The 23315-nt window shown below is 40.2% G+C and overlaps 1 protein-coding gene across 9 annotated transcripts; it reads right to left on the bottom strand.

Annotated features, from left to right (window-relative positions):
* Nucleotides 1-430: 430 nt before the first annotated feature.
* On the bottom strand, nucleotides 431-19294 carry LOC105025853 (zinc finger protein 493-like). 9 transcript variants are annotated; one of them, XR_002197305.2, is made up of 11 exons: nucleotides 18884-19294; nucleotides 17047-17249; nucleotides 16526-16621; nucleotides 16345-16440; nucleotides 15618-15728; nucleotides 15305-15428; nucleotides 9153-10070; nucleotides 7872-8843; nucleotides 6208-6324; nucleotides 3970-4073; nucleotides 2799-2908 (listed from the first exon to the last, which is right to left on the bottom strand). XR_002197305.2 is itself a non-coding variant. In XM_010896859.4 (10 exons), exons 1-10 carry the CDS (start codon nucleotides 18945-18947, stop codon nucleotides 1200-1202), a joined length of 4410 nt encoding a protein of 1469 aa, XP_010895161.2. In that variant the 5' UTR covers nucleotides 18948-19294; the 3' UTR covers nucleotides 431-1199. The 9 variants fall into 9 exon arrangements, 8 of the variants coding, with proteins under 8 accessions (XP_010895161.2, XP_010895163.2, XP_034150687.1 ...); XM_010896859.4 differs by lacking the exon at nucleotides 3970-4073 and having other exon boundaries at nucleotides 431-2908; XM_034294796.1 differs by having other exon boundaries at nucleotides 2817-5310; nucleotides 5392-6324.
* Between the last annotated feature and the right edge of the window lie 4021 nt (nucleotides 19295-23315).

Raw genomic sequence — 23315 nt, 5'->3', positions numbered from 1 at the left:
CTCACACTAGAGTGATAGTTCCAACAAGGCAACATCCCTAAGCACATAGCCAAGATAATGCAGGAGTGGCTTCGGGACAAGTCTGAGAGTGTCTTTACATTGCCAAGCCAGAGCCCGGACTTCAACCTGATCGAACATCTCTGTTATTTATTCATTTTTTGCCTCCAGAGTCAATACTTTATTACCATTTATCCTGGAAAGCAAGTTTAATTTAGTTGAAAAAGAAAAAGCATTGCTGTCATTTGAAAGTATTTTGACCTCTTATAGCATCAACATCTACTGTGCACATCACCTGCTTTGAGTGCCATTGTAAAACCTTTACCTGAAAACATTTTTCTTTTTCTGAACATGTCTGAAACAAGTTCACCCAGAGATAGAGATGAAAGCCTGCATGGCGTCAAAGCTGAGGGGATGTCCGCCTTATAAATGACAAAAGGGAGGAGTTCAGGTAAAACTTTTAATATGACATGGATTGAAAATGTAATAGCAACAATAATGAGTGAAGCTGAGATTAGAAAACAGTCCATTAGATGGTGTTCTACAACAGCAACAAGAACCAGACCTAGATAAATACACAGATCTCCATCAATGCACTGCGTCTCATATACCTTACATTAACACAGTTAGAAGAACATCACAAAAGTCTAATAAAATGCAGGTAAAAGTACTTAGAATGGTGTTCTGTTTTTAATATCATTTGTAATGTGCAGTTTCCTATGATAAAGTGTGAAATGTCAAATATCAAAAGTGGAATGTTCTAAAAACTTGACATGTGAATGTGAAACACATAATAAAGAGAATCTCTTTCCACATGGGAAATCATGTTAAATTACACGTGAAATACATAATGTGGAATGTTGTAAAAACTCCATGTGAATTTGTAACACCAACATGTGATATTTAACAGGTGTATTTTCACGTGACACTTAATCCCAATCCGCCCAGGGGCTCCTGCTGCTTCCAAGGCAGAGGAATGTGAATGCTGTCATAATTCCAGAGGCGATAAGACAACGACTTTGATTCAAGTGGCCTTTATATGAAATTGATGCGGGGTCAAATGTCTCCCGGCTGGATGAGGTGTGATAGGAGCAGGCTGATCAACCTCCATCAAAAGGCTAGATCAAAGTTTTTTGGAACCATAGTAAACCATCGGCCAGGCATTTGAGATTTGAGACCCGTTGTCTTTTGGCAGGAGGGCCTCACATGCACGACCTGTTCTGGTGCACACTCAAAAGTGCTCGACGCATGAAAGCCATGCCACAAGCTTGACATTTGTACGGCTTCTCTCCAGTATGGGTGATTATATGCCGTTTTCTATCTTTGTTGCTACAAAAACGTTTATCACACAAGGAGCATGGATACGGACGCTCTCCTGTGTGCTTCTGCCGATGCCTCTGCAGCTCACTCTTCTGCCTGCAGCCTTTGCCACATTCTGGGCACTTTAACGGAAATTCTCCTGTGTGGGTCATGGTGTGTAGCTTTAATTCAGCCCTTGATTTAAAACCCTTGCCACAGACATCACAGAGAAACGGCCTTTCACCGGTGTGCATGAACATATGCCTTCTTAACCATGTCAGCTGGAAAAACTTTTTGCCACAGTCTGGGCAGACGAAAGATGCATCTTTGTGATGCAACATATGTTGTTTCAATAGCGCTTCTCTCTTGAATCGTCTCCCACAAGCTGAACAGGCATATGGCTTTCCCTCAACGTGAATCTCAGAGTGGGATTGTAGCAGACTTTGAATCCGGAAACCCTTTCCACACTCAGCGCAGACAAATGGTTTCTCCCCAGTGTGAATTCGTTTGTGAATGGTTAATGTTTTTTGTGTTCTGAAGAACCGCTGGCAAACAGAGCACTGGTACGGCATGGGCTCATTCCTCTGATGTATGCTCAGCTCAGATAATGAAACAAAAGTGTTCTGACAAGAAGGACAGGGGAATGGGCCCGTAAACTGATGAACACGACTGTAGTGGATCTTGAGTTCCATGCCACGAGAAAACATCTCTTTACAAAAGTTGCACTTTAAGATATCAGGGCACTTGTTGAGACTTTCCTTTTGGTGAGAAGCAATGTGTCTAATCATGGTAGCTTCATATGTAAAGGTCTTATGGCAGATAGGACATGCTTTGGGAATAGTCTTTTTATTTGAGGAATGTGCTGAAGTGGTGAGGGCATAGGAGGTAGTTGGTTCCTCAGTTGCTAGACTGGAAGACTGAGGAATGTCTTTACTATTTTCCCCAGGAGTCAGTGTCCATGTCTGCTTCCTCCCATTTTTTTCAAGTCTCCCAATCTGACAAAATCTTTTGTTTTCCTGGTGTCTTTTTAATTGACTATGAGATACAAAAGCCTTCAAACAACAGGGACACTTCATGCGCCTTTTTATGACATGACCAAAGTTTTTTTTGGGCCCCATGTTCCTCCTTTCTTTAATGTCTTTACTTGAAAGGCAATCTCTTTTGTTTTCCTGGTGTTTCTTATAATAACTGAGGAAAGGAAATCCCTTCTGACACAGAGAACACTTGAAAAGGCTTTTTCCTTTGTGATATATAGAAAGATGCCTTCTCAACAAGTACTGAAATGTGAAAGTCTTATGGCAAAGAGGGCACTTTTTGGGATCAGCACTGGTAAGTCTTGAGACCCTGTCCTTTTCAAGTGGTTGTTCACAAACCTCCTGTTGGTTCATCTCCTCGCACTCGTTCTGCTGATGTTTTTGTAGATCGTCCAGATGTTCAAAGCCTTCCCCACACTTGGTACACTGGTGAGGGCTCTGCTCAATGTGAGTTCTCATGTGTTTCATCAAATCATTTCCTGCAACAAATCTCCTCCCACATAAGGAACATTTCTTGTCACACTTGCTTCTTTTAAGAGAATGTCTGATGGTGCCGGAAAATGAACGAGGTGCACGACCTGTTGACAGGAAAGAAGATCCATTGTTTAAAGGATGCATATGTCAATCTCACCCAGTGTTTAGTTATTGGAATGCAGTTTCCACGCACAACTACAGGACTGTGCAAAAGTTTTAGGCCACCTAGGAAAATAGTGCCCTCCATAAGTGTTGGGACATTACATTCTAAATTGTGATTTTTGCTGTACGCTCAAAGAATATGAAAACAAAATTAAAAGATTTATTACATGAGGCAAAAGTACAAAATGTCATATTTTATTTTGGTTTCAACACACATGATTTACCCATACCACCACTCATGCAGAACTAGCTTTTCCTCCTCGAGTTTGCCTCACAATTTACAATTGCAATGCAAAAATAGTAATTTTAACTTTACTGGAGTTCACCATATTTTAAGTTTTTGTGGGCAATATTTATTTGTTTGTAAAAAAACACTATATTGCATGAACAGAGACAACTCAGTAATACCAAAAAGCAGCATGCACCCAAACCACAGTACCTAACATCTTTGGGGGACAGAAGCAAATCCAGTTAAGTGCATGCTCAGCCTCTGACTGCAATGTAAATGCTTCAACTGTGAAAAGACTTGCAAAAAAATGTCTCTCTTTGATTGTCAGAAAGGTTCAGCACAATATTTACACAAATTACGGCAAAAACAATTAAGAGCCAGTTGCAGAGGATGTGCAAAATTAGGTTGGCCATTTCTGAGCCCTAATCTCAACAAGATTTAAACTGTGTTGGATAAGCTGGACACAGAGCACAACAAAAAGCAGCCAAAGTAAAAAAAACAAAAAACAAAGTTATGGGAAAATCCTGTATGAAGCAAGACTACTTGAAAAATAACAACTAAAAGTAAATTGCATTCTAAGGAGACCTATAGAAACTACTGACAGATTTATATTTCTTGTTGTTGTATTCATGTTTTCTATGTTTCCTTTAATGTAATATAGCGTTTTTATCTTTTAGAATAAATAGCTTTAATCAATGTTTAAAGTGCCCTGAAACCTTTGCACAGTATGGTACCTCCAACTTACTATCAGTATTATATTTTCAATATACTCACATTTCATCAGTACATTTTTGTGAACTTGTGGCAGCAGCACTACAGGTTGAAGATCCAAAACAGATACATCTTCTAGCACTTGAGTGATACAATCATTTTTTCTCCTATCATACAGAGCAGAAAGAAATGTGTGCAGTTCAGAAAAGAACGAGAAGTTCACTCTACTGCTTGGGTCCCTAAGCGCTCTTCTGTACATGTACTTCAGGTCTCTAATTTTTGTTTGACACTGCTTCCAAGTCCTTTTGAAGCCATGGTTATCTAACAACTTTGACATTTCGCTATAAATGTGTTTGTTTCTGAAATTTTGCTCTAACTTCTTAAGAATTTCTTCATTTGACCATATGGCGATAAGTGTCTGTGTCTCTTCCAAGGTCCATTTATAGTTCTGTGTCCAGCTCTCATCATTTAAAACTCTATAAGACGTTGAGGATATATCTTCATCTGACAGCTCTTTGACACTCTGAAGAGCCAATTCTGACAGTTCGTCAACCAGTTTTAAACAACAATGGGATTCTTTGATTTTCATCAGTTTGTCGCTTTGAGAACTTTGAAAAGTGTTATCACTCTTTCTTTCTTCTGTTGGCTCTTCAGCAAATGCATTTTCTGTCACAAAGGCCTTTTCTTTGTGTGGAAGGTCTTCCAAATAAACATTCACAGAAGGCCCTTCATCCTGATCCAAAGACATTTCTTCATCTGAGAAATTGCCAGTTTCCTCATTATTATGAGGCATTGTAGAAAGTAATGTATGCAGTTCAGAATAGAAAGAACAGGTCACTGAGCCACTGCTGCTTGGGTTTCTCAGTGCTCGTCTGTAGCTGTACTTCATGTCTCTAATTTTTCTTTGACATTGCTTCCAAGTCCGTTTGAATCCATAGTTGTTTAACAACTTGGATATTTCGCTATACACATTTCTTTTTCTATAACTTTGCTTAAGCTTCTGAAGAATCTCTTTCTTTGACCAAATGGCGATAAGCACTTTTGTCTCCTCCAGGGTCCATGGCCGTCCAAGGTACACCATTGTTGATATTTGGGACACGTCTTCTGCATCTAATTTCCCTACCTTTACAGCGTCAGTTGGCTTACGATGTTTAAGTCTCTTGTCATAGTTTCTCTTTCCCCCTTCATTCCTATCAGTAATTTCCACTGACTTAACAACAGTGTCCAAACTTATCCTTAACTCCTCTACATTATTTACTGCTTTTAAAGTCTCACTATCATTGTTAAATCTGGGGCAATTTCTAGGTGCACAAATGGATTCAGACTCAAAGTCCATTTCCAACTTCTCGGGGACCAAGTGAGGCAGTGAAGAGAGGATGGGGTCATTCAAACAAGATGGATGAACTGAAAAACAAAAATCATTAAATATTTGTGTTACAGAACGTACTTTAGTATTGTTTTCATGTATAGAAATGTTTGACTCACTTGTCACAACAGTGTTGTCATGAGGTTGGGGTAACCGCACTACAGACTCAAAACCCAAATCAGAAACGTCTTCAACAGCCTGTTGGCAACAATGGGTTTCTCCTTCAATTTTAATCTGATCATTTTCAGGACTATGAAATGCTTCATGTCCCTTTATCTTGTCTGTTTGCTCTGTGGTGACTGCCATTTGTGTAACTTGTCCAGAAGCCATTTCCTCGTGTTGATGCTCTTCTAAATATACGTCCACAGAAGGCCCTTTATCCAGATCCAAAGGCATTTCTTCTCCATCTGAAACCTGGCTAGTTTCCTTACACTCAGGCATATCGGGCATGGCGAAAAGAAATGTGTGCAATTCAGAATAGAATGGACAGGTCTCTCGGACTCTGCTGCTTGGGTTTCTCAGTGCTTGTCTGTAGCTGCACTTCAAGTCTCTAATTTTAGTTTGACATTGCTTCCAAGTCCGTTTGAAGCCATTGTTATGTAGCGACTTGGATATTTCGCTATACACATGTTTGTTTCTATAACTTTGTTTAAACTTCAGAAGAATCTGTTCATTTGACCATATGGCAATAAGCATTCTTGTTTCCTCCAAGGACCAGTTGCGTCCAACATTCTGCACCGTTGATGATGTGTGGGACATGTCTTCTGCATCTACAATCCCTACCTTTACAACATCAGTTGGATTATGATGTTTAAGTCTCTCGTCATAGTTCTCTCCCTCTGTCTTATCGCTCATTGGCATCTTGTTAACACTGACCAAACTTATCCCCAGGTCCTGCTCTGTATTACATTCCTCTTTCAAAGTTTCAGCCTTACGATTATATATGTGCCAATTTCTGGGCCCAATGGTGGACTCAGAACGTGTCTCATCAATGTCCATGTCCACCTTCTCTGAGACCAAGCGAGGCAGTGTAGAGACACAAGACGGATGAACTGAAAAACAAAAACATGAGTAATCAAATATTCCAGTCTTATATAGAGCCCCGGAAAACAATTAGGGGGACCACTGCACCTGTGATATCACAGGTATCCATGAAATTCCAAGATTGAAAGTGAGTTAAGCGTTTTGAGCACATGGGAACTTACATGACAGTTCACGACTGTAAGGGACCTGTTTTAGCTGGGTTGTACTACATTTACAACCAGTGGTTGAAAATCCCAGAATACTTTTTTGTATATTTTTTTTGCAAGTGCCTTGCAAACATGTTCAGACCCCTGACCAATTCTCTAATTTTACAATTACAAATGGTACATTTCGTTTAGTTTGATTTATTTTTTACTGACAATAAAAATAAATGGTAATAAGATAACACTGGTTTTATGTTGGGAACTATTTGTCATAAACATTTAACACAGAAATATATTGCCTGTTTCAGTTTTCAACCCCTGTGCTTAGGAAGCTCCCAGTTTAGAAAGATGAAAGAAATTGCCGTAAAATGACACAATTACCTTAACATGGATTTCCACCTGTGAACCATTAAGGTTTCTGTCACATAGTCAAGTTAAAGACATGTCCACATGAAACCACTATTGACAGATCATTAGTCAGACTATGAATCTGAAGAAAAATTAAGAACAAAATAATTCAATAAAAGTTAGAGATAAAGTAATACAACGCATAGATAAGGAAAATGGTACAACATGTCAAATTGTTTGGATATCCCAGTGAGCACTGTTGGAGGAAACAGAAGCTGCATCTCACCACCCACCAACTGCCATGAAAAGGTTGTCCCTCAAAACCCAGCACTTAAACAGGGAGACTTGTGAGAGAAGTTACAAAGAGTGGGAATCAATCCCTTTGAAGGAGCAACAGAGTTCAGTGGCTGGGAGTAGATTGATAGTTGATTGGTCAACCATCAAGAGTTCTGCATAACATTTGCCTGAATTGGAAGGTGGCAAGAAAGAAGATGCTACACAAAAATGACAATCTGAAAGCATGAAAAAGTCCTTGCTGTTATGTGGGACACATTCTTGATCTTGTTAAAGGATTATTGAATCAAGCAAAATGGGAGGGTATACTGCAAGTCTTTTAAAAACTGAACTTCAGAAGGAAATTCACATTTCAGCAATGGCAAAAGCAATATTGGAAAGAAAAAAAGGTGTATGTTCTTCAATGGTACAGACAAATTCCTTATCTCAAACCCATTGAAAATCTGTGGCAATATATTAAAATGTGGTTCTTTAAGCAACATCCAACCAAGCTAAATAACCTGGAGCAAATCTGAAGAGAAATAGGCTAAAATCACTTGTGTGCAATCCTGGTACATACTTACCAAAAAACCTTAAACTGACATTTAATCGAAAGGTTGCTCAATCAAATATTAATGTGTGGATGTTGAATACCTATGCAAGGACGTTTTTTTATTTTCTTATAAAATATCAAACTGAAAAACATTTCAATGTACCATTTGTAATTCAGCAAGATGAAAGAATTGGTCAGGCATCTGAACTCTTATAATGTATCTAAATGTTTTACTCACGTGTCATCAAAGCACTGTTGTTAAGTTGAGGTAGAAGCACTATAGGCTGTAGATCCAAATGAGACATGTCGTCAACCGCATGTTGGCAACAAAGGGTTTCTCCTTCGATTTTGATCCCTTCACATTTAGGACTATAAACTGCCTCATGACCCTTATTCACGTCTGCTTGCTCTGTGGTGAGTGTTTTTGGCGTCCCTTTTACAGTAGCCATTTCCTCATGTTGATGATGTTGATGCTCTTCTAAATAAACGTCCACAGAAGGACCTTCGTCATGATATGAAAACATTTCATCTCCATCTGAAACCTGTCCATTTCCCTCATTATTATCATCATCAGGCATGGCAGAAAGCAATGAACGCAATTCAGAAAAAAACAAACAGGTCACTGAGCCACTGCTGCCACTGCTTGGGTTTCTCAGTGCTCGTCTGTAGCTGTACTTCATGTCTCTAATTTTAGTTTGACATTGCTTCCAAGTCCGTTTGAATCCATGGTTGTTTAACAACTTGGATATTTCGCTATACACATTTCTTTTTCTATAACTTTTCTTAAGCTTCTGAAGAATCTGTTTGTCTGACCAAATGGCGATAAGCTCCTTTGTCTCCTCCAGGGACCATGGCCGTCCAAGGTAGACTGTTGGTGATGATGTTTGGGACACGTCTTCTGCATATAATATCCCTACCTTTACAACTGCGTCAGTTTGTTTTTGACGATGAAGCCTCTCTTCATAGTTTTTTACTCCTTCCTCAGTCCTATCAGTAATTTCCACTGACTTAACAACAGTGTCCAAACTCATACCCAGCTCCTTCTCTGTATTATTTTTCTCCATCAAAGCCTCACTCTCATTATTATACATCAGGCAATTTCTAGGTGCACAAGAGAATTCGGAATTTGTCCCAATGTCCGTTTCAACCTTCTCTGAGACCATGCGAGGCAGTGAAGAGAGGACGTGGTCATTGAAACAACATGGATGAACTGAAAGATAAAAACAATAATAACCAAACATTTCAGTGTTATTTCCGACAGGTTAAAAGAACCATTATTACAGAATACCGGATGTAAGTCTCACCATTAATTGAAGCCTTGGAATGTCCTGTACAAAACTTCTACACAGTACTTTCCTGCATTAAATACGCTTTGCTGTGATTTTGCAAAAATAGTTTCTTAAACCTTTCATTTTGGCTGGTGTAATAACATGGGGCACAGACACATACATGACACAGTACAACATTTTTGGGGAGGCACCTTTCGTATAATGTTTATGTCGCAAAAGGATTTACTCACATGTCATAAGTGCATTGTCATGAAGTTGGGGTAGAGGCACTACAGACTCAAAATCCAAATTAGACACGTCTTTAACTGTCGGTTGGCAACAATGGGTTTCTCCTTCAATTTTGATCCTATCATTTTGAGGACTGTGAAATGCTTCATGCCCTTCTATCTCATCTTTTTGCTCTGTGGCGAGTGTCATCGGTGTCACTTTGCTGGAAGCCATTTCCTCATGTTGATGATCTTCTAAATAAACATCCACAGAAGGCCCTTCATCATGTTCCAAAGACATTTCTTCCCCATCAGAAACCTGTCCAGTTTCCACAGCAATATCAAGCGTAGAACAACGCAGTTCAGAAAATAACGAACAGCTCCCTTGGATACTGCTGGATGGGTTTATCAGTGCTTTTCTGTAGCTGCACTCCAGGTCTCTAATCTTTTTTTTACACTGCTTCCAAGTCCGTTGGAAGCCAAGAGTGTTTAACAAGTTGGATATTTCGCTATACACATGTTTGTTTCTATAACTTTGTTTTAACTTCAGAAGAATCTCTTCTTTTGACCATATGGTGATCAGTGCCTTTGTCTCCTCCAGGGACCAGGGACCAACAACCCCACTGTGCATTGATGATGGTTGGGACACCTCTTCTGCCATTTCAGTCTCTACTTTGGCAACTTCAGTTGCCAGTCCACAGTCATCTATCCCTTTATCCATCAACTCCACTGGCATCATATTAACAGTGTCCAAACTCCTGTCCAGCTCCTCATCTGTATAATTTTCCTCTTTCAAAGCCTCATAGTCAGTGCTATATACAGGGCAATATCTGGGTACATAAGTTGTTTTAGTGCATGCCTCATCAATATCCATTGCCATCTTCTCTGAGAGCGAGTGAGATAGTGAAGAGAGGATGTGATCATTGACACAAGATGAAGGAACTGAAAGTAAAAAAAATATATATTTAAAAAAGTGTGTTATCAAATATTTGTTTTATAATATAATAATATAAAAGTCCAATATATAAATAAGCTATTGATCTGGTCAGTACAGGAGTTAAATACTATTCGACACAAGATTTATTGTTTTGGCTCTGTACTTCAGCACTTTGGATTTCTTAAATGATAGGACAAATGGGCAAAAGTTCAGACTTTCAGGTTTAATTAGTGTATTTTCATCCATTTTAGATGAACCATTTGGACAAAACAACATGATTTGTTCATATTCCCCCAGTGCAAGGGCAAATAAAGTACCCAAAAGTTGAAACATGCATAACAAACATGCATTCCAAACTATAAACTCAAACCGAGTTTGCAAATGTGACCCAAAATAGCAAGTCATTCCTAAGTTCAAGGCCTGGCTCTACAACACTCATGGTTTTATTTTTGCCAATATCTAGCTAGATACAATAAAAGGAACAGTTCTCCTTAACAGTTTATTGCAATATACACTATGACATGGTCTTTTATTTTAGGAAGGATAAGAGAGCAGTTGAAAAGCAGTCCTTTATTGAGATGGGCAGTAAACTATTTCGTCTGGAATACTTGGACAAGCATACGTCCACTGAGCACCTCAGGCCCAGGCATCTCAGACTTGAGACTGACGAAGGTAGACATATGGAGAGAGCTGGATTTGCACATTGGTAATGTACAGGTTTACCGATCAGTGTTTTCAGGGGGTTTTCATCAACCAACCTGTTCTTGATCAACTATGTCAGGTAGTATTATTCTATCAGACAGGTATTTGGAGGGGAAACCTGTACATCAGTTTCTAGACCTGCTGCACCTTGAGGATGGAAAGGCCATCAAAACTGCACAGAGGGCCATATGGTCTAGACTCTAGGTTATGCAATTTACCATGCATTTGTCTGACCATATATTTTTTTCTGTCAAACACAATATTTTCTGTTTATAGTTAAATATTTTTGGTTAATTATAATAATTTCCCCAACTCAAATAGGCAGAGTAAATGTTGTAGCCACACAGCTATAAAGACTCATTTCCGTGGATGGTGTCTGTTGTTTGTGCTGCACATCGCCTTGCCGTTGTCTGTGAGGATGCTGTGACTGAGGTTCCCTACACGACAGAACAGTTGTAAGCAGCTTCTGTGGCCGTGGGACTTAGTAACCACAAACTTTAAATAAACCATTCTCCAATACAGAAATCACTGGAACCGTAAACTTGACCATATGTCTGTTCTATAATTACAATCAATAAGATATGTGCTTCTCAGTTCATGTATCTCATTCTTTTTGTAACAATGTTTTACAGGTGGTGAAGGACACACAGTGGCTGTCACAGCATCAGGCCATAATCACCCACCAGCTTGGTCTTGGCAGCATTGCCTGATGAGGTACAGCTCAACATGTGGGGCGCATTTGTGCAATATGCCATTGGCGCCACAGTATACATTCTGTCCTTCAGTTCTGCCACAAACTATACCTTTATGGGTGTTTCAGGGGGAATGTGGGAACATCTTGGCACTAAAGGACCAGGCAGGTAAGGTAATTATACCTTTCCTCATCTAATTCTAGGAACCAAACTAGTGCACACCTGCAGATCGACAGGTGCATCGGAGAAGACCAAAAGCAGACTATAGTAGAACAAAAACCTCCTGCCCAGTTTACACCACATGCAATAACGAAAAGATTTAATAAGAACAACGTTTCAGTCCAAAGACCTTAATCAGGTTACTTATTCTAAAAGCCAATACCTGGCAGTACTCCCTTAGAGAATAAAATGACAGTAAACAAACGTTGTTGTGCAGGTCCCTGTGACAATAGCAGCAGTGAACAGCACAATGGATTCAGGTGAGAACCATTCTCCTCCTGGCTCATTCCTGGCTGGACTCCATGATGATTTGGAGGACCCCAGAGGCCTATATGCTCACGGGATGAAAGACAAAGTGAGGCACAGGAGAAGACGAGTCCCAGCAACCACATCCACGGAGGAACTATGGACAACATTTTCAGCTTACATAAATAATGATGACGACTGCTTCACAGATTGACAAAGCAGTCGATTGGTCACAGCTTTACCATTGCCTGTCCCAACTTGCTGCCATCACACTGACTGTTCCTGTTGTGATAGGGCCTTATTAGCTGACGTAACTACTTGCAGGTGAAAACAAAATCAAGGACAGGCTGGAGAGGGAGCATCTGGTAGCTTGAGTAAGGATAACCATAAATGGGCCACCTGCGGATTAGTTTCCATATTCCAGAGCATTGGAGCAGTTCTACAGAAACCAAGATGAATTGTGCTCTACAGAGGGCTGCAAACTTTGCCACTGACTGAACTGGGATTTTTGTAGTTATTTAATAAGGGTTAGTGTTTTCCATTCATATCTACAGCACGTTTATTATTATTATTAAAATGTCTTACTATCACATTTTTTGTAGATTTCTATTCCAATCAATATTTATACCAGGTGGAACTCTGAATATTTATCTAGATGTTGTCACACAAAAGAAAAAAACTAAAGCTAAACTGATTTGCCTGTGTGTCAAAATGTCACAGAAAGCGACTACTTGTCAGCTAAAGTAGAAAAAAAACTAAATCTCCCAGGTGGGGTATGCACCAGCTGCAAATACAAAATCCAGCAGGAAACACGGTCTCAAAATCTATTGGACAGCACTTCACATTGCAGCAGGTCAATGACCCTACACATACTGCTAAACAATCAAAGAGTTCTGTGTAAAAAGTGGAATGTCACTGACCTAGCTAAGTCAATCACCTGACTGGAATCAAATTGGGCATGTGCTTTGACTTGTTGAAGAAATGCAAAAAATCCCAGAAACAAACAGGATCTTAAGATTGGTGCAGTACAGAGAGAGCATCACCAGGAAATAAGGACTGCAATTCCAATATCGTTCATGGTTTATTCAAATACACACACCCCTCCCCCCACACACACCCCCACCCCCCTAAAAAAAACTGAAAGTCTGCAATCTAACATTTTAGTCAGTGTTACTGTGTCATTTCAAATACAAAGGGCTGAAGTATAGAAACCAAAACCAAACATATGTCACTGTACAACTTAATGACTACCCTGTGTTTATTTGCTCTTAAAACACTATTTAAAATTTTAATAAATACAAATTAACATTAAATGGACACGGTGTACAATCCTGCCTCTAATATTTACAAGGCTGAATATATAGAATAACACTTAACTTGTCTACTTTTTGTAGAAACATTAAATTAAATCATTAAATGCTGATGTCAACTGGTCATTTTTGTCTGTCTTCATACTAGTAGCAGAGTAAATATCTCAGAGGTGAGTAGACCACTCAAATCTTTGCAAATATTTGATTATATCTTTTCATGTGACAACACTGAGGAAATGACCCTTTGCTACAATGTAAAGTAGTGAGTGTACAGCTTGTATAACACTGTAAATTTGCTGTCCCCTCAAAATATCACAACCCAGCCATTAATGTCTAAACTTTATCAACAAGGCAATAGCCAGCAAGCAAAAGCCTACAAAACCAGATTATCAAGAAATTGGTGTCCAAACTGTCAGATAAATTTGATGAACTTGGGTTTGAACTTGTAGACCTAACCATTCCCTAACTCTTTGTTGCTGCAATTTACAAGACAACGTTCAAACCTTTACAGGGCCTTAATAAGGTGCTGTTTTAAAATTTTCTAACAAATTACAATAACGGTACAGCGCAGTTTTCAACCTAATGAAATTCAACACTACTGTTGTTTGCTCCTTCGGGTTTAAGGCCAGGTGTTTTGTAAAAGCACTTCGTGACAACTGCTGATATTTGGTTGATTGAATATGTCCCCATGGTAAAAGAAAATAAAAAATCTGATTACATAGCTAGTAGATGTCACGGCATCCAACTGAGAGAAGCTATATGCTGGCATTGGCTAATTGAGTATAAATCACTTTCAGCTACTGTAAACTAACAGTTTTCTACCCTCCCAGCTCATTAGTAGCGAAACAGGCCTACCTGTGTGGGGCCTTAGTAATGTTTTTTTCATATATTTAATATCTTCCATTGATTAGCCATCTCCAAAAAATGCATCAATGTGATAAGGCTGTCACAACAACAGCTGATAAGTGACTTGACATTTTATTTAAAAAATCCTAATTATGCAAATTGTTCCATTTGTCACAGCACTAAAGTGTTTTAAACATTCAGGGGAATTTCATGGCTTTAAATGCTTTTTAGCTATTTAACTAAATGTATGCTTTTGCTACTGCCTGTCAGTGACTGCAAATGGCCCTGTAGATCGGATTGGCTATGGCACAGGTCAGGTGCAGGGTTCAAGACTGACACATTTATAGTGATGAGCTCATGCACGGACATCAGCAAAATCACAAAGCTCCCTTCAAACGTTAGATTTGTTATTATGGTTTGTTGCCATTAAAAAGGGTTCTGATACAATGTTAATTTGATCAATGACATCATTTCTATAGGGCAAACTCAGTTAAGTAAAATTTTGTGGGTCTGCATGGACCAGCATTTGTCCTGCGAGGCAGACTTGTAGGAGATGCGCAGCCTCTATATTCTCAGAATTGAGAATGTACAATTCATACCATATCCAAAAGATTCAAAAAATATACTGTGGCATCAGTTTTTGGGCCATATTGCCCAGCCCTGTACCTCCAAAACTACTATATACAGTGGGGAGAACAAGTATTTTACACACTGCCAATTTTACAGGTTTTCCCACTTACAAAGCATGTAGAGGTCTGTAATTTTTATTATATGTACACTTCAACTGTGAGAGACTCTAAAATCTAAAACAAAAATCATGCAATAAAATGCTGATTAATTACTTAAAAATCATACAATGTGATTTTCTGGATTTTTGTTTTAGATTCCGCCACTCACAGTTGAAGAGTACCTATGATAAAAATGACAGACTTCTACATGCTTTGTAAGTAGGAAAACCTGCAAAATCGGCAGTGTATCAAATACTTGTTCTCCCTACTGTAATTGCAATTGTATGACAATTTCTCTGTAAAGGAATACACTGTCAGTTTTACAGTTTTACTCTGCGACCAGTGTACCAAGTGTCACTGAGTAGGAGAAGCCTTTCAGTAGAGGCTGACATGTCAGTAATGACTGATATGCAAATATGATTTAATTGGAACTAACCAAATATGTTTTCCATTGTATGAAAATAGAACTGGAAAACCATCTAAACAAAAAGCCTACCATTAGTGAACAAATGACCGTGGCATCTGTGGTGCAGTAGGAGAGTCTTCAAAGGATGTGGTTGAGTTACAGTCTGTGCACACTCCTTTAGCAGAGAGGGAGCAGGTCTGAGCCACGACGCAGTCTGACAACAGGAAATGTAAAAGACGTGTCACATTTTAAATTAGAATAAGGTATGAGACTCATTAGAAGCATAAACTAGACAAGATAAATTACAACACACTGTGGGACAGCTTCCTGAGCATATTACCAGATTTGAGCAGGATCAGAAATTCAAGACTGACATTATTGTCTCTAAACAATTTGAACACACCTCTTGAAATGTAGGTGTTGGAAGCAGCTTCTCCAGCCTGGAGAGGAACTCCCACATTAGAGTCTGCAGTGCTGTGTCATACATGGGCCCGAATTCTACTGGAAAAACCTCCTAGAACAATGGACTTTGCATTAAATTACTACTAGTTTTCTTGTTTGAAGCCAATGTGCAGACTTTTTGTAAAGCATAGAGAAGTCACACATAATTACAATATACATAGTTAAATATTCCAAATATACATTGGCTTCAGGAAGAATTCAACCCCCTTCACTTTTTCCACATTTCACAGCGTTACAGATTTAATTAGAATTGATTAAATTACTTTTTTTGTCATCAATCAATTACCCAAAATGATGACATGAAAACCAATTCTATTGCTCTTTCAGCAACAAAATGGAAGAGCTACAATCACTAACAGAAAAAAGTACTTGTTTCTAATTGTTTTCTCCTGCTTCATGGAGTCCAGTTGCCAGTCTTTGCAGCCCCTGACGTGAAATAACATGACTGACCTACGCAACACATCCAGGGGTGGCAGAGACTGTTTTTATGTAAATCATGGTTGGTGCAGGTATGTAACTATATTGTATGAATTCTTCTCTCCTCACCTGGAATCTATCTTCATACACAGCTAAATACACCCCTCTCCCTGGGCCGCAACGGTTTGCATTTCTGGGGGTGGTACCCCATTAAAATGACTGATAAGCACACATATTGTTATTACACCCACCTTAAAAAAAAAGATCTTCTTATTTGGGTTATCTAGAAGAGTTCGGACAAGTTCCAAGAACTTTGATTCTGATGCCTCCACCTCTGGATCAGGCATCTACATCAAGAATGCATAACCCAGTTAGTGAGTGTCCAGCAGAGTTACAGGTCTCAGTATCAGGCAGTGATAAATAGGCACACACCTTTTCTATATTAGTGATGGCCCTAATCCTGCTCAGGTGTGGCTGGATGGCCTCCAGGTCCACTGTCTGAACCGATTCGCACAACTCCAGAACCAGCTGTCAAAAACAAACACTGAAGCACTGAAAAGGAGCAATTTCTGCAAAAGAATGACTTGTACCGTAAGACTGGGAAACCGGTAAAAATATGACCTGTTGTGACAGTACAGTGTAGCAGGCCATAGCAGCTATATCATTATGCTTATGTGACACAAAGCATAACATTTCACTATGTATTATTTTCTCCTGAATTTGACACACAACCAACAAAACATAGGAAGAAAAGTACATTTGTAAATGTATTAATAAAATTTACTTTACAAAAAAGAACTTTGAAACACATAAGACAGCTTTTCAGTGGCATAGTTTGCCACTTGATAAAGTGTCTCATGTTCAGCTTGTGCTACTACCTGGTTTTGCCATGGAAAAGTTTCAAGGCTGACAATGCAGTGAAGACCCAGTCCTGCTGGAACGATATCTCTCACCTTTGCCCGCAGCCCCATGGCGAGTTGGACTTTCTCTCGGTAACTCATCATATCCGGGACCACCTCCAACACAGTGGTTACAAACTCCTCCACCAAGCCATAGTCCATTATGTCTCCCTGCTGAACAACTTGCCATAGAGCTGCCGACACCAAACGCAGTGGAGGAACAAAAAGACGCAGAGACGACAGAGGAAGAGGGGGACCTGGTAGGACAGGAAAACTTTACTGACATTCTAGGATGTTTGTTTTAGGTTTTGCAAAAAGATGGCAAAATTGCCACACCATGGCATGACAAATTGTTTCCCAGATAACATTTTGGTAACAAAATCTAATAAACATGTACTATTTACTACTAGCTGGCATGTCTGGTTTGTAATTCACATTTATACAGCCAATCCTCCACACTGTAAATATACGAGCAAACTATTTGTATACTCTCCTAGAAGTGACTAGTTAGCTTTCTAGATTCAGCCTGAGGAACTAACTAGAAAACAGCTAACTATAGCTTAGCATTCTAGACAGCTAACGTTATACACCATATGGTTCAGAATAACCATTTGTATAGCCTACAAATATAGTCCCTGGTCGAACTATAACCAATGGAATTTTGTGTTTCACAGGGCTAGTGAAGATGGACAAATATATGGGTAGCGAGGTAGCTGTCAGAAGCTTAGTACAGTACTTCCAGATTAATAAAGCAATGCTTATATTTGCGTTATCTCAATCAATCAAATTTCAATCAAATGTATTTATAAAGCCCTTTTTACAACAGCAATTGTCACAAAGTGCTTTACAGAGACACCTGGCCTTAAACCCCAAGGAGCAAACAACAGTAGTGTTGGATTTCAGTGGCTAGGAAAAACTCCCTAAGAAGGCCGAATTTTAGGAAGAAACCTAGAGAGGACACAGGCTCAGAGGGGTGACCAGTCCTCTTCTGGCTGTGCCGGGTTTGATATTAAAGAGTCCAATTAGAATAATAAATACATTTCTCTGGGCAAAATCCAGAGTCTATTTGATTCTAGACTAGGTCAAAAGTATGACCAGGTGGACAAGGACAGGGACAGCAACGGGCCCCCCAAACCAGGTACTCCGCAGGTGTGGACCAGCACCTCATCTCCTCCTAAAATTTTAAACTGGAGGAGTCTGAGAAAAGTTAGAAAGTGCATTCCTCATATCCCCCAGCACAATAATATAGCAGCGTAACACCTTGGAACTGAGACAGTGTTACGGACAGGGCCCAACAGGCAGGAAATCAATCCACCCACATTGCCAGGCATCAATCAAAGAGAAACCCACCAACCGCAACCCCCCTGAATGAGGGCCGAGTATTGCCAACAGCGTACAGCCCAATTGCACAAGTGCGCAACAGAGAGTCAACAACAAGCAAGGGACTCTTCCCCCGAAAGGCATTGGAGGGAGGGGATCTCAAGAACTTCATCACAATTTCTTTGAGAACGCTACACAGCAACCAGAACAAAAATTAACAGAATAGTGTACTTCGTTTCAAATATTTTAACAGTCCAATTTAGCATGTTTTTTTATTTTTTGCATTCATTGTGGACATCTTACAAATGCCTCTTAAGACAATTGCTTTAAAATCATCCAATCCCTTCAAGTTAACGTTATAGTCCAACGTAATTACAGTAGATACTGACACTGACTCGACTAGTTTCACAGTTGCTCATTTAGTGTACATAGTCCAAAATAACGGAGCTACATTCTGAAAATGTAGCGTTTCCAACTTAAGATTAATAGCTGTAATTCAGAACAGACTTCACCATGTTTGTTCTCATCTTTATTATCAAAAACACTGGTTAACACAGGTGAATTTGCTTACCATCAATATTATCGTCATGATCATCCTTGTCGCCAGTTTCCTTAGACTTGGGCATATCAGGCATAACGCTAAGAAATTCAGCAAAGACTGTCAACTGTCGACTATTACCTGGTTTCCTCCGTGAAAGTCTGTATAAGTACTTTATGTCTCTTATCTTTATTTGGCACTGTTTCCCCGTCTTCTTGAATACATGGTCGTTTAACCACTGTTGACATTTCGTTATACACGTGTTTTTTTCTATAACTATGTTCCAAATTCTGGAGAATCCGTTCGTTCGACCAAATTGAGATAAGAGCCTTTGTCTCCTCTAAAGACAATTTTTTTGTAAAATCGTTAGCAAATGCCATTGTTTCTCTAGATTGTCAATTCGATAGCAATACATGACAAGCGACAAGACCTACGCTCAACAGATTTCTGATCTGCGTCTTGTGAGCAACATTAAAGAAACACTTCCGGGTCACGAAAATCTGGAATTTTTCAAAATAAAAGAGACCAACGAATTACTTAAAAACTGAGATAAATTGAGTTTATTAATTGTTTGAGAACATGTACCTCTCAAAACATTGACAACAATTCAAATATGATCATATTTAAGAGTAATTTCGATAAAAAGTGGGTGTTAGTGGGTGTTAAAACACGTTCCAAGGGTAAAATTCAGACAATGCCAATGACAGAATATGGAATATATATTGCCTCATAACTAATAAACTATTGAATATTCCACAGAGAAAGCAGTGTAGGAAATGTCCAGGAGAATGTGTAGAGTAAGACAAACCTGTCTAATCATGGGGAACAGTGTGCTACATCTAGCAACACAATATTTCCACACCCTCTTTTTCCACAATGTAACTTAATGGACATGAAATACATATTGACTCATACAGAAAAAACTATTCTATACACCGCAGTGAATGTATTGTAGGAAATGTTCAGGAGACTCTATAGAATGATTATATGCAAAGAAATCAAGGGGCACTCTGTATTTGCAATTGTTGCTGGTGTTTTACTCCGCCCACCCCATTGGCCACAATGCAACTCAATGGATATGAAATACATATTGGCCTATAAAAAAAAACTATTCTACACGCCGCGGTGAATGTATTGTAGGAAATGTCAAGGAAGGTGGATAGAGTAATTATATGCAAAGAAATCAAGGGGCACTCTGTATTTGCAATTGTTGCTGGTGTTTTACTCCGCCCACCCCATTGGCCACAATGTAACTCAATGGATATGAAATACATATTGGCCTATAAAAAAAAACTATTCTACACGCCGCGGTGAATGTATTGTAGGAAATGTCAAGGAAGGTGGATAGAGTAATTATATGCAAAGAAATCAAGGGGCACTCTGTATTTGCAATTGTTGCTGGTGTTTTACTCCGCCCACCCCATTGGCCACAATGCAACTCAATGGATATGAAATATATATTGGCCTATAAAAAAAACCTATTCTACACGCCGCGGTGAATGTATTGTAGGAAATGTTCAGCAGACTCTATAGAATGATTATATGCAAAGAAATCAAGGGGCACTCTGTATTTGCAATTGTTGCTGGTGTTTTACTCCGCCCACCCCATTGGCCACAATGCAACTCAATGGATATGAAATACATATTGGCCTATAAAAAAAATACTATTCTACATGCCACTGTGAATGTATGGTAGGAAATGTTCAGGACACTCTATAGAATGATTATATGCAAAGAAATCAAGGGGCACTGTGTATTTGCAATTGTTGCTGGTATTTTACTCCGCACACTCCATTGGCCACAATGTAACTCAATGGATGTGAAATATATATTGGGCTATAAAAAGAAATCTGTTCTATATGATGCAGTGAATGTATTGTACGAAATGTTCAGGAGACTCTATAGATTGATTATATGCAAAGAAATCAAGGGGCACTGTGTATTTGCAATTGTTGCTGGTGTTTTACTCCACCCATACCATTGGCCACATTCCAAATTGCTGAATAGCCTTTAGATCCATTATTCCTTTTGTTAATGGAGGTGATTATCACCACTTGGTGATTACTTAACAATTCAGTTGTCAATTACTTATAGTAACTGGCCATTAGCCTGTTGTATCACCTTTAGAGATGTAGATGTAGGATTTTATCTGTAAAAATATAAAATTAATGTTTAATGTGTGAATGTGATACTGAAAAGAAAGGGTATGTTTGCATACTTTCTCTGTAAGAAATGTTATTGTTGTTCCAGGTTTTAGCTCCATCAGAACAGTACCAAATGTCTTTACTACTGAAAACACCAACATGTAATTACAGTGGGGCAAAAAAGTATTTAGTCAGCCACCAATTGTGCAAGTTCTCCTGCTTAAAAAGATGAGAGAGGTGTGTAATTTTAATCATAGGTACACTTCAACTATGAGAGACAAAATGAGAAAAAAAATCCATAAAATCACATTGTAGGATTTTTTATCAAAAACCCTTTAATGATGGAAACCATTTTGAGGACCGTGACGTCGCCCTTTCCCCACGGGGTCCGGCCGGGCTCAGCCCGAAGGAGCGACGTGGGGCCGCCTTTCCGTGGGCTCACCACCTGCAGGAGGGACCATAAGGGGTAGGTGCGTAGAGGATCGGGCGGCAGTCGAAGGCGGGGGCCTCGACAACCCGATCCCTGGACACGGAAACTAGTTCTAGGGACGTGGAACGTCACCTCGCTGGCGGGGAAGGAGCCTGAGATCGTGCGTGAGGTTGAGAGGTTCCGACTAGAGATAGTCGGGATCACCTCTACGCACGGCTTGGGCTCTGTAACCACACTCCTTGAGAGAGGATGGACTCTTCACCACTCTGGGGTTGCCCATGGTGAGAGGCGGCGGGCTGGTGTAGGTTTGCTTATAGCCCCCCAGCTCTGCCACCATGTGTTAGAGTTTACCCCGGTGAACGAGAGGGTCGTTTCCCTGCGCCTACGGGTCGGGGATAGGTCTCTCACTGTTGTTTGTGCCTACGGGCCGAACGGCAGTGCAGAGTACCCGACCTTCTTGGAGTCTCTGGGAGGGGTGCCGGAAAGTGCTCCGACTGGGGACTCCATCGTTCTACTGGGGGACTTCAACACCCACGTGGGCAACAACAGTGACACCTGGAGGGCCGTGATTGGGAGGAACGGCCCCCCTGATCTGAACCCGAGCGGTGATCAGTTATTGGACTTCTGTGCTAGTCACAGTTTGTCCATAACGAACACCATGTTCAAGCATAAGGGTGTCCATCAGTGCACGTTAGGCCGTAGGTCGATGATCGACTTTGTTGTCGTTTCATCTGACCTGCGGCCGTATGTCTTGGACACTCGGGTAAAGAGAGGGGCGGAGCTGTCAACTGATCACCACCTGGTGGTGAGTTGGATCCGATGGCGGGGGAGGAAGCTGGACAGACTGGCCGAGTCTCCTGTCAGAGAGATCTTTAACTCCCACCTCCGGCAGAGCTTCGACTGGATCCCGAGGGAGGCTGGAGATATTGAGTCCAAGTGGACCATGTTCTCCACCTCCATTGTCGAAGCGGCCGCTCGGAGCTGTGGTCGTAAGGTCTCCGGTGCCTGTCGAGGCGGCAATCCACGAAACCGGTGGTGGACACCGGAAGTAAGGGATGCTGTCAAGCTGAAGGAGTCCTATCAGGCCTGGTTGGCTTGTGGGACTCCTGAGGCAGCTGACGGGTACCAGTCGAAGTTGTCCTGTCCCCTTAGCAGAAAAACACCCCCAAAACATAATGTTTCCACCTCCATGTTTGATGGTGTTCTTGGGGTCATAGGTAACATTCCTCCTCCTCCAAACACGGCAAGTTGAGTTGATGCCAAAGAGCTCGATTTTAGTCTCATCTGACCACAACACTTTCACCCAGTTCTCCTCTGAATCATTCAGATGTTCATTGGCAAACTTCAGACGGCCTGTACATGTGCTTTCTTGAGCAGGGGGACCTTGTGGGCGCTGCAGGATTTCAGTCCTTCACGGCATAGTGTGTTACCAATTGTTTTCTTGGTGACTATGATCCCAGCTGCCTTGAGATCATTGACAAGATCCTCTCGTGCAGTTCTGGGCTGATTTCTCACCGTTCTCATGATCATTGTAACTCCACGAGGTGAGATCTTGCATGGAGCCCCAGACCGAGGGAGATTTATAGTTATTTGGTGTTTCTTCCATTTGCGAATAATCGCACCGACTGTTGTCACCTTCTCACCAAGCTGCTACAATCTTGTCCCTGACATCCTTGGACAGTTCTTTGGTCTTGGCCATGGTGGAGAGTTTGGAATCTGATTGATTGCTTCTGTGGACAGGTGTCTTTTATACAAAATCAGCAGGGGATCAATAATTTTTTTCCCTCACTGTACAATACAAGCCTTCATACGTCTCAATTAAAACATGTATCTTTCAATATAACGACAAATACATATTTCTTTCTCAAATTAAGCTATAGCTGGAATGTAG

Source organism: Esox lucius, chromosome 10 (genome assembly GCF_011004845.1).
Source record: "Esox lucius isolate fEsoLuc1 chromosome 10, fEsoLuc1.pri, whole genome shotgun sequence".
NCBI classification, from domain to species: Eukaryota; Metazoa; Chordata; class Actinopteri; order Esociformes; family Esocidae; genus Esox; species Esox lucius.
This window is presented reverse-complemented; position numbering and strand designations above follow the sequence as displayed.

What these genes read in the sequence shown, in the direction of transcription:
- LOC105025853 (XM_020050256.3), bottom strand. Translation starts at nt 18,947, where the DNA reads ATGCCTGATATGCCCAAGTCTAAGGAAACTGGCGACAAGGATGATCAT. An exon ending in TCATGACGATAATATTGATG is followed by an intron (nt 17,250 to 18,883) that starts GTAAGCAAATTC and finishes CTGTCCTACCAG; the next exon opens with GTCCCCCTCTTCCTCTGTCG. An exon ending in CAACACCTACATTTCAAGAG is followed by an intron (nt 15,429 to 15,617) that starts GTGTGTTCAAAT and finishes TCCTGTTGTCAG; the next exon opens with ACTGCGTCGTGGCTCAGACC.